The sequence below is a fragment of the Homalodisca vitripennis genome, chromosome 1 (assembly GCF_021130785.1).
Source record: "Homalodisca vitripennis isolate AUS2020 chromosome 1, UT_GWSS_2.1, whole genome shotgun sequence".
In the NCBI taxonomy this organism is placed as follows: domain Eukaryota; kingdom Metazoa; phylum Arthropoda; class Insecta; order Hemiptera; family Cicadellidae; genus Homalodisca; species Homalodisca vitripennis.
Genome location: NC_060207.1, coordinates 144,097,167 through 144,109,843, shown reverse-complemented (window position 1 = coordinate 144,109,843; position 12,677 = coordinate 144,097,167). Strand labels below are relative to the sequence as shown.

General features: G+C 32.1%; 1 protein-coding gene across 1 annotated transcript; it reads left to right on the top strand.

Annotated features, from left to right (window-relative positions):
- Positions 1 to 1,288: 1,288 nt before the first annotated feature.
- LOC124372824 lies at positions 1,289 to 12,231 on the top strand. The gene is made up of 3 exons (XM_046831231.1): positions 1,289 to 1,616; positions 6,597 to 6,817; positions 12,051 to 12,231. The coding sequence occupies exons 2-3, from the start codon at positions 6,610 to 6,612 to the stop codon at positions 12,155 to 12,157; spliced, it is 315 nt and encodes a 104-aa protein (XP_046687187.1). The 5' UTR covers positions 1,289 to 1,616; positions 6,597 to 6,609; the 3' UTR covers positions 12,158 to 12,231.
- The last annotated feature ends 446 nt before the right edge of the window (positions 12,232 to 12,677 follow it).

Below are 12,677 nucleotides of genomic sequence, written 5' to 3'. Positions count from 1 at the left end.
GGCATTAATAACCTCACCATACCCCAAAGTACCGACTGGTTCAGCAAACGAGTCATTTGTGCGTAAAAGAAATCTTTGCGGTAGCACGTGTAATGCGTAACTCCAGAGTCAGCTTGAAACTCCACCGGCAACATAACACATAAACGGACCATTTGATTAACTTCTTCAACTCAAACCTTTGCTTTCCTTTTTAGGCTTAAGGTGTTTTTACGGGCACCGTGCAGCAGAATGGAAACCAGTAGAAATGTAGCATCTTGAATTGTTTCTTACAGCAATCCTCCGTTGTTTTACCATCTTAAATGCCTTTACAGAGTTTTTACTTGCATTTAAAGCTTGTCCATTTGTAGATTTCAGGTAAAAAGGATTCAATCAGCCGAATACGTTCAATTAACATGTCAACAGAGATTTCTTTAAGGAATACTTTACCAAACACTCACAAACTAAAAATACCTATTCATTTGGTAAGATGCTCATGATCCTTGACATAAACCCAAGTTCAGGTAAAGCTGATACTCCAGGTTTTGACAATTCTTCATTTATTTCACGAAATGTAAATTGAGGTCTTGAAATATACTTAACAATATCTTCACTTGCATCCATGCAAAATTTAAACTGTTCCATTATCCTATGAAGTCTCTGACTAAATGATTGCTCATAAACACTTAAAAATTTCTACCAAATATTGCATGCTAGTATACAAGCATACTCACTTGTAGCAGTCAACTTTACATGTGCATCAACAAGGTCATTCGCAATGATTACGTGCGCCAAGGAATCCTCCTTTTATAAGCCTTAACGGCTTCGTGCACATTTTTATTTTCCACTTCCACTGCAGCTTTATTTGTTTCAGCAGGATAACCTTAACAATATCATATTCGACACGATGTATAATCAGCTTCATTTGAGTCATTAGATGCTTATTTCTTTGCCATGATGAATTTCCTATAAGTTTTTCTATTTGCACTTTAAAATCCATAATTAAATTAAATTAAATTAATAGAGGTATAGTTTCTATTTTCATCGTTATTAATCCACGACATAACATAAACATATTTAAACATCATAACTAATTATCTAAATATAAATATAAACATTATTTAATATAATATATTATTATAATATTATTAATATTATTAATTAATTAGTTGGCCAAGCAACTTAAAAGGGGTTTATAAAATTATAAAGTAATAGCAAAATACAGCATGATTTACAATGAAACAACATGGTATAAAATCGAAACCTTTAAATAAACAAATACAAAAATTAAAGATGAGGCACGTTGAGGTTAAGTTTTGTGTGTGTTTGTTTGCTTGCTTAGTTCTTAGTGATGTCAGTGATGTCAGTAGTCAGTTGAGCTTGAGACTGAGTATTAGAAGAGAATTGATGAAATGTCAGAAGACTGACGAGGTTGACCTAGGCTATCTACAATCTACTTCTATTTGGTATTAATAGTAGAAAATAACCATTATTAGAAAAGTATTTTTTTTTTTTTTAATTTTTATGCGGAGTATAATATAATAAAAGAAAACTTAAGATTGTTTAATTTTATTTTTCTATTGAATACAAAGTCACCAGATCGTCTTTATATTTCTAAAATTAGTTTTATATAGTAATTGGTAAGTTAACTTATTGTAATTTTGGAGTATATTTTGTCATGTGCATTTTGATTATTTAGAAATCAAATAAATCAAGTTAGTATTGAGTTGGGCTGCAGTATAATTCAGCAACCAAATAAATTAAATCATCTAACCAACTAAGCTATTTATTAGAAAAAATGGGTATCAATTCAGAAAAGTCTGAATTATAGATATTTATAATTTGTTAAAAAACTGATTACATTAACCTTTTGAGTGCAGTAGCCATTTCTAAGTTAAAGTGTCAGCAGCATTGTGAAACTGTCCATAGATTTCATCCTAGTGTTGGGCTAAATGACCAGTACACTGCCTGTTTATTCGACTAGGGACTAGTGCCTGGATTTGACTAGTTGCAGTTGAACCACTAGTAATATAAGTTGCATTGGGTTTTGAATGTACTGTAGCGTTTTGCTAGAGCTTATACTTGATAGGCTAGCCTACATTAATGACTAATAAATTTAGTCGACTGACAACTAGTTATTTATACAGTAAAGTAAAGATGTTCATTTGTTGATAATGAAAACCTTCAGATATCACTACAGTAGACCATAAATTAATCAACTAGTTTATTTCAGTATACATCTAGTAGTTAGTTTTTCTACCTACCTAAAAATTCTCGTAATTAGAAGTATAAATGATGTATTTTAAAGAAAATGCTTAAGTTTTGTAACACTATTTTGTGAATAATTAACAACAGAATTCTGTTGTACTCACTTTGCAGTAGGCTACATCATTGGTTTGAATTATATTATTTTTATTTCTTATTAGAATGTAAATATAGCCTAATATTTTATTAACATTTTTTGGGACATGTCTACTACATCTATCATTTTCCTACTTGTTAGGAAATTGAAAAAGTCGTTTAGAAAAGACTGACGTTGCTAGCAAACATACATACTTTTTTGCAAGTAATAAATATCTGAAATTACCTTTTTTTTAATGTATCACAGTAAGGGAAAGGGGTTTTTTATTTATCAGATAAAGGTAGTACTAAATAGCGTTGAACTATAAGAGCAATTACAGTAGACTTCTTTTCATGTCAAGACAAGAAAGACTAGTTGACTAGTTTTCACGACTAGTCTAGTTGGTGTTTGAATGTTGTCCACTAGTCACTAGTCGATTGTAAAAAGTAGTCAATAGTCCCATCACTATTCCATCCATAGAAATAACTAATCTTCTGACACGAATCCTAACCTTGTTCGTGAACCACTCCTAATATAGTTCCTGGACCAGTCGTTAAAATAAAATTGAATAAATTTTATTGTTTCAAAACAAATATAAAACAAAATCTTTAGAATTTACTTAATTGGCATTACAAAATTTCAAATACAGCTTTTAAATGAACAAAGTTTAGTCAAATTTACAGGCTAAATACAGAAAAAACAAATTATGAATGGCCTTACCTCAAAAACGTACAAGCCGATTTTGATAAAACTCTTTAAACATTAAGACACAGTCTACTATATTACAAAACAACCCTAATTCTTATTCCGGGCCTATTTTCGGAGCTATATCGATTTCACAGGTCAAATACTGGAAACACCTATGGATGGCCGTACCTCAGAAATTACAACCTGATTTTGCTGAAACTTTCTATACACATTCAATATGCAGACTGCTATTATACTACAATATAACCCTTATTCTTAGGCCACACCAATTTTTGGAGATAAATTGATTTTACAGGCGAAATACTAAAAAAAACATATGGATGGCCGTGCCTCAAAAATGTACAAAACTATTTTGAAAACACTTTTTATACATATTCAAGAAGAAGTAACATAGACAAGGAAAACAGAGACGTGTTAAAAAAATGTTGTTTGTTTTCTCAGTATTTTAAAAATTAAAGATATGCCTGCAAGTTTTTTCAGTTAGCCATATTTAAAGGAAATTGTGTACCAAGCTGACCGATGAACTTAATCAAGATATTTATAAGATCTTTGCACTACATTCCTTTTGTCTAGAGTATGATGGTTGTGTTGTCGTTCTTCAGGACTTCAGGTGTTGAAGTATTCTTTTTTGTTTTAATTCTTTTGCCTAACTTCTTTGATCTGACACACTATGTCGCCACATTAGAAAAAAAATTCTTCTAAAGGATATACTTCAATAATTGGTTTTATTTTACATCTCTTGTACCTACTTCTCTTACTTGTCCCTGGGGGGCAGGGTATGATAAGCGGACCCGGTTTTTTATATCGAAATTGGCAAATGAAATTAATTAATCATAACCATCAATATAATCAATTGATACTGATTAATGATTTTGAACAATTAACCTAAATAATCTATATCAACAGCTGTAAACACTTTCAAATAATACACGTAAGGTAATATTTCAATTTTACATAAGTAGCATTTGATTATTAAAAATGGCAGTCAATTTTAGAAAACTACATTGCTTTGAAAGATGATAAGACGTTTTTCGTGGCTTCATGTTGGACTCGTACCGAAAAACCCATTATGTGACATTTGTTAGAAAAAAACTGTAACTGTGAGAGGAACAAATATGGTCGTCTTCAGGTTTCCTAATTTTGGGTATAATAATTTGTTTGATCACTGTAAATATTAAATTCATATTTTAATTTAAAACATATGATTCTTGAAGGAAACAGGATTTTTCCGGACATTTGCCATCGTTAAGTGAAACAAGAAAACAGTAACACTACGTTTCGAGATCTGCAATCTGATCTCTTCTTCAGGTAAAGAACTAACCTAATACATAATTACAAACTAGGTTAAAATAAACAAATCTTACTAAAGCGTTGTGGCACGCCTGAGTCAGGAATCACAACCTACATGTTGTATGTCAACTTCACTAACACTAAAGACATGCACTTAATAAAAAAACTATACAAAACACCAATAATTAACATTAGAACCGCGTTTAAAACACACAACACTCTTAGACAAAGTCTCGTAAAAACAAAACCAAAAAATGGCACACAGGATTCCAAAAACTGTGTTTACAGTATAAAATGTAGCTGCAATAGGGAATACATAGGCGAGACAAAAAGACCACTAAACATAAGGATAAAAGAACACAAAGAAAACACGAGAAAGGGTTTCACAGAAAAGTCAAAAATTGCACACCATTGTTGGTCCGAAGACCATCATATGAATTGGGATGAAGCCCACATAATACATCGGGAACCACATTTCTTCAAAAGGAAATTAATTGAGGCAACATACATTAAATTGGCAGACCAACCAATCAGTCAACCATCAGTCGAGATTAGGCCGCTTTGGTTGCCAATTCTAAAAAATGAACTAAAGAGAATACCAAAAGTATCAAACGGATCGGATATTTGCAATAAACCAATGCGGAGTCACAATATGGTTTTAAGAAGTTCATCTCGCATGAACCAATAATAACGAAAGGGCCCATTCCTGTTCTCCTTCCCTTGTATTTCCGCCATCTTGTTTTAGCCGGCCGTCACGATTACCATTGGCTACCCCCTCTGGTCAGTCGTAAATGGTTAGTAGACGAGTGAAGACATATTGTGACCTGTATTCCGTAGTTTAGTTTAATTATTGGTGTTTTGTATAGTTTTTTTATTAAGTGCATGTCTTTAGTGTTAGTGAAGTTGACATACAACATGTAGGTTGTGATTCCTGACTCAGGCGTGCCACAACGCTTTAGTAAGATTTGTTTATTTTAACCTAGTTTGTAATTATGTATTAGGTTAGTTCTTTACCTGAAGAAGAGATCAGATTGCAGATCTCGAAACGTAGTGTTACTGTTTTCTTGTTTCACTTAACGATGGCAAATGTCCGGAAAAATCCTGTTTCCTTCACAATCCTTCCATCGTCAAAAATAACCTTCAAACAAAGAATATGATTCTTATTGAGGACTATAGATACTTTTTTATCGATTGATAGTCTAGGATTTGAGATGTAAATATTAGGTATCGATGATTACATTCTTCGATATCAAAAACCAGGTCTGCTTATCGTACCCTACCCGTCCCTGGGTATGGTACATCTTTATTTCATAGTTTTTTGCTTAGACTGGTTTTATGCCTGTAAAGAAGCTATATAGTGTGGTACTTCTATACTAATGAATTAATGATATGTTTTGGCAGGTAGCATTTAGCCTTGAACATTAAATAGTTAAATGTTTTTTGTGTGTATCTCGTGTCCTTTCTGTGGATCTGGCCTACCCCTTATTCAAGTTGACCTATTTCCAACACCACTAGAATTAAGGATTAGGATTTTTGTATAATATGGAAAAATGATAACAATAAGCTGTGAGAAACTATTATATGACTATTTTTTTATTAAATCATAAAATAGCATATTAGGTGTAATTTTCGTGTAGTTTTCAAATTTAATTTAATTGTTAGTTTTAAGTTACAAATAACTTTTCAACTGTTGTTGGTTACTTTTCACAGAAAAGGCTTGTCCTAATTTGTGGACATGGTTTCCTAAAAATATGAAGTTTAATTTAATTTGTTGCTCTAAATATACTTATTGAATTGTTTTCTGGTAATTTTTAAGTACCTAGAAATAATTCTTTTTAAAAACATAATAGGATTTTGGAGATTTAATCCATATATGTTATAAAAACAATCAGTGTGTGTGTGTGAACTTTATAAAATGTTGAAGACCTGTTTATTTTATAGAAACACAAAAATCTTGGATGCAATGAAAATATCAACAGCTCTTTTCATAAATTTATAGAAGAAAGCTATATCATTGAACAATATTTTTAAACTAATATTTATATATTAGTACAATAATATATATATATATATATATATATATATATATATATATATATATATATATATATATATATGTATTATTGTAGTTTATTTCTTGACCGACATTCTCAGAATGATATATCATTGGGTTAAATGAAAACAACAATGTAAAATTGTTAATGCATCTAATATTGAGGAATATGGTATTTTCTGAATCACATTGTCTGAGAATGATTTTCATGTTAATATTTTTTTGCAGTTAAATATTAACCATGAGGTGGTTAAGGCGGTTAATACGAAGAAATATGAGACCCATGCATGAATTAGATGCAATGGAATGGAGAAAAAGATTAGCTTTTGTGTACGCTTTTTTTGCGTGGAATGCTCTTGGAGTGGTGATTTATTATACTTATAATAAAAAACATGATTGGGCTAGATATTATGGACTTAAACTAGAAGAAGAAGCTGAACAACGTCCTGGTAAGTCAATAGTACACTGTAAGGTATTAAAAATCCCCAGGAGGGTTCACTTCTGGCTGGTTTATACTTTCCAGTTGAACCTACACTGGGTACAGCAAAAACCAATGTGTCACTTAAATCTACACAATCTTATGGATGTCCAGGGGTGGCTCATCACTAACCTCAAATGTCAAGATATTATGCTACAAGGGTAGATCAATAGATATACCTGGATACATTCCAAACTGATATACATTTACAATCTTCACCGTACTTATTAAAATACTTTTTTTGGATTTTTGGAGGATAAAAAAAATTGTCTCCCCTTTTCAAAGGAGGTTAGATGGGGGTAACTTTAAATTTTCAAATTGTAACCTTTATCTTGTGATATGTCATTTTAAAGTCTATTCAATATAAACACAATAATATGAATAAAATATCTCTATGATGTTCGTACCAAAAGTTATGAGCTAATAACCCCTTACATCTCAGGGTGTAAATTAAGTCCTGATACACCTGGATATATAACAACTAAACTTGCTAGAAACACTGTGGAGATGTTTTCTTAGTGTCATTGTGTTCCTTTTTGATTTAGCGTTAAAAGAACATGTCATAAGATAGGGGTTGGAATTTGAAAATTGAAAGTTATCACCTTTTAAAAGGAGAGGGAAATTTATTTATTCTCAAAAAAATCCATAAAATGATTTAATAGGTATGGTGAAGATCAATCAATATCTCAATCTGTTTGGAATATATCGAGATGTATTAGGACTTAATTTACACCCTGTATACTACTGATCTCATAAATTCTGTGACAGTATTTTTGGGAAAAAGTCTTCCAGATCTTTTTCAAGATGTACGCTAAAAGTTTGAGCTGGGTAACAAATACACAAGATTATGTATACTACTGATCTTATAAATTCTGATATAATGTTTTTGGGAAATAATCTTCCATATCTTTTACAAGATGTAAGCTTAAAAATAAAACAGGGCTTTTAGATTTAAATTAATGGGTACCATATCATTATGGCTACATTATACACAATTATTGGAACTATATCTATGGGCAGCATTGGTTTGTTTCATAGCAGTCCTATAGCTTGGCCCTCCCAAGATTGCGAAATTGCATACTACTCCTTTGGATCTTTTTCCTTGTGAGAGATGAAGATAATTTTGTACAGTACTTATGTTAAGAAAGAAGAGGAATTATTAGTAAGAATTTTTAAAGTTTTAGCCTTTATTTAATAGGAAATGCTTTTCGTCATGTGAGAATTTCACTGTACAACCGTTTAGAGTGATGTATTAAAGTGGGGAACCAAATATTTGAGCACCTCTTTTAACTTTTAAATACCTTAAAACACAATAAAGAAGGAAGCTAAATTCAAACTTTGTAATTTTTTGTATTGATTAGAAACAATGATATATTTAATATGATAAGGATCCCCTCTCTTTAGGGAGCTATTTAATATTGTACAAGTGATTTATTGACAATTAATTTATACGCAATTAATTTATAAAGTGATTTAACCTCTTAATGCCCACTACATGATGCAGTATATAAAAAAAATTATTTTATGCTAAAAGTTACTTTAAATGGTACTTAGATGACCTGTAATTTTTTTCAGATTTTTAAATTTACTATTTAACCAAATTTTGGGTAAGTGCCAAATCTGGCACATTGGGCAATAGAGAAAATAGTGCACTTTAGAGAAAGTAAACAGGACATAAAAAAAAACTAATAGTATATTGCTTCATAATTACAGTATATTTAGAATTATAAGTAAAACACATTACTACACCAGTATAAGGAGCACCTTACAAGTGGAAATCCACAAAACAGTTCTTTCCTTTGTTTAGGCAGAGGTGAAACTTTACACTTTTCACACATAATGGATGATTTCTGCTTGCAGAAGGGATGCTTGCATCTCTGCCTATCTTCGACAAACAGATGGCCAATGTCCAACTCCATCTTTTCTAACATCTGGTATAGGGATATTGACACATGGACCTTTCTTCTTTTTCTTTGAAAATTCGTTCTCTACCCTGTCTGTTGATGGCCTTCCTCTTTTTATTGGGTCAGCTCCTAAGTTACAAAGAGACTCGGCCACCTCACACCGGAAAGCTAGCAAATCCATTACTCCCTGCTTAGCAATTCCATTATGTTGACAGTCTCGTCTGAAGAGAAGCCATCCATTGACAATACTTACGTCAACAAAGTGGAAGAAAAACCTCAAATAAAACTTCCGAGATCTTAGATTAATTCGGTAGTAGCTGATAAGTCCCATCTAGAAGGTCCACTCCCCCCATGAACTTAATTGTATGTTGTAACGATTTTAGGGCAAGTGACATCAATCTGCTCACGACCTTTAGAGTCAAAGCGTTGCACAGTGTTGATAGGGCAAGCAGACTCAAAAGTTGACGCAAAGAGACACCCTCGATTGTTCTAACCATTTTACAGCCCTAATTTTTTACCCCATCAATTGTTGCCTCTTTTTTCCTCATAAGACCCACGGCCTTTCTTTTTCATTTCTTGGTCAGATGAAAACAACAAGCCTGGAAATCGTCCTAGTCGAATGGTCCCCCGAGGGATTGGAAACCAATATTTGCTAGAGTCACTAAGAGAGCTGGGTGATGAGTACCAGTTATCAAAATAGATTAAGAATTTGTTTTCATTACGAGGCAAAGTGTTTCAACGCAGTCGTAAAAAACAACATTTGAACTAGCTCCAATGTCAGGTAGGGAAGTAAGCAGGTAGTATGCGACCAGTGTAGATCTCAAAATTGTGAATCAACCCTTGCTGTCACAAAGTACAAACAGTTTGTATCCCCACTTGTGGGGTTTCATCGGGTTGTACTGTTTTTAGTAAAGATGTGCCTTTGAAGGGCACAATCTGTTCATCAACACAGAGCATTTGTTCCTCAATAGGAATGTTTTTGAATTTGTTTTGAAGAGCATCAACTAGTGGGCGGATTTTAAATAGCCTATCTTTGTTTGGATCATTCTGTAATGGCATGTGATCATTGTTATTGAAGTGCAAGTTGGCCTTCAGTTCCTCCCATCTGTTACGTGACATAACATGTGCAACCTTTTCTACTCGTGTATTTCCATTCCAATACATCCTACTCCTAGGTAGACCATAAATGCTCATGTAGATGCAAATGCCTATAAACTGCTCTACTTCCTTCTCTGAGGTATTCAAGGGTTTATTCGGATTTTTTTTTTTTGGACACTATACAAGTTTGACTGAGTAGCAATCAAAGTTAAAAGGTCATTGTCAAAAAAAAATCTTTGAAGTAGTCAACTGGAGACTGAAGTACATGTTCGTTACTTAATTCTAGCATTGGCGGAGAAGGTTTCTCACTGTTATCTGGATTCACTTCATTCCAAGCAGGTGCTGGTTTTTTTTGGAATCTTCTTTTTTGTGGCTGTAGACGTTGATGGGATGTTCTCTTCGTCTTCATCTGTGACATCACTGGAGCTCGCTGCATTGTTCACTGAAACAAAACAAACTCGCTGTTGCCTTGCTTTTTTTCAAACCACAAAAAAAGTATGTATTTCACACTAAAATAAATAACATATTGAGGTCTTTACTAGTATATAACAGCACCGCTGAAACATTTTCTATACAGCCTAGTTGTAACATAATCTGAATTATCCTAACCGTGTGCATTAAAAATGGTGCTGTCATAACAAGAAAAGACATATAATAAACAGAACATAGCCTATTAGTATTGAATATAAATTTAGATTAGTAAGTATGAGCCTAACTAAGTTAATTATGGAATTAATGGTATAAATAAACTTACAAAATAAGGCTAACTTGTTCTTTTTGTCACGGCCAGGGGTGTAATCTGGATCCTCATCTGAGTCATCCACCAAACTGTCTTCACTGTCATCGGGGGGGTAAAAGCGAAGTTGTGTTGTTATGTCTTCTTAGTCGACAATGTGACATCTGACAAAAATAAACATTGTTGTACAAAAAGCTTGTAGGTTGACTTTAATGCCCAATGTGCCAATTTTTGGGACGAACTGAAAAACTGCAGTTTTACAGTTGTGCCCAATGTGACAAATTTGGCACAAACCTAAAAAAGCATCATAAAACATAAACTAGACATATTTTATGAACTAAAACTACTGTAACACACTTTCAGTTAACTATGTAAACTAGACCATATTTTATAAAAAGGGTACTTACTTTTTTTCTGCTAAATACAGGTATGAAGACTTAGAGGTTATGAAGAATTGGTGTTTACTGTGTATGGTAGATCTGCTCACTGGCTGTAGTTCACATAACTGCCACCAGGCAACAGCACAGTACAGTAAATTATTGAAAATAGTTCCATATGTGTCACACAATGGGCATTTAAGGTTGTAATTTTCATTCTGACACTATACTACATGCATAAAATGGGTATGTGACAAATTTGGCACAGTGGGCGTTAAGAGGTTAAAGCTTTTACACAAAGAAGCGGTAAGTAAATGTCCTATAGATTTGAATTTTTTATTAAGCTTCATTGATATATAGACATCACTGGGTTTATTATGGTACATGCCACTCCATGGGATGTTGCTGAGCGTAAGCAAATATTTTTACATTGGGCTTATGGGTAACCATGGTGACAACAAGAAAATAGTAGAATAATAAATTTGTAAACAAGCAGAGTACAATCTTATGCGATTTTACCATGTGACATATTAATCCATGTAGATTATTCATATGGCAGAAAGAAAAAAAATAATAGAAAGAATGTCAATGTTAAAGGTTGGTGACAAGATATGATTTCAGCAAACTCTTTATGTTGAAGTACCATTACTACTTCACCCTAGCTTTTATTTCTAAACATTGATATTAAATCTAACTTAATGAACAAAATGTGAATATATCATTTTACTACAGTATTTTTATGTAATTAAATAAGAATTTTCATTCTGTTAAATTTCTAATGTAACCAACATTTTAAAGACCTTGGATTTTCTGAAAAGTTTTACAATTTATTAATTTGTTGGATTTATAATTTTTAACAAAATTAATTTGGCATATACAAGATTTTAGTGAGCAAAACACAGCTTAGTACCTGCCCCATTGAGCCAGGCAGACCTTTCCCTTGACTTAGTGACAGTAGTTCAATCATACAGTATTGTCATGATCTTAATGTATCTCCTGTTAACATATTATGTATATCATAACCTACTATATATGGTTATGTATATCTTAAGCCAGGAACGAATAATCATAGTTAATTATTTGCCGCAGGGGTCTACTGGGCTGAAACACTTGGCGTTAAAAAAGCAACAATTTTTCGAGCTGAAGGCTTCAAGATCATAGATAAAACAGAATATGTAGCTGAACCAGAAAAGTGAATAATTTATGTATATAATAAATTTGTAAATAGTTTGTATAGTGTATAATTTACAATAACAAATTAAATACAGAACTTTCTGTTCACTCTATTTTTTACCCTTTATTTGTATTGCTAATATCCTAGAACAAGCTAGATTTTGATCTAGTAATTATTGAAGTAATGATGAATCATATGTACCTGCAATAATAATCATTCTAGTGAGAATAATTTGGAGGAAAGCTGTAAAATTGATATTTCTATGAAAACAATTATAGAATGGCTAATACGTGGCCTATATAAATCTGATTCATGTAAAACAATTTGTTTAACAACTTAATTTATGACTATGTAAAAGAAAATATTGAAAAATTTAATGATCATAATTATATACATAACATAACACAAGACAAAAACAAAATCGTATTAAACCTAGTATTAGATTGAATAAACATTTCATTAGTTAATATCAACAGGTAGTTGTGATTTACAATAAACTGCCAATTTCTGTTGGCAACAACTGATCACTTGTAAGTAAAATA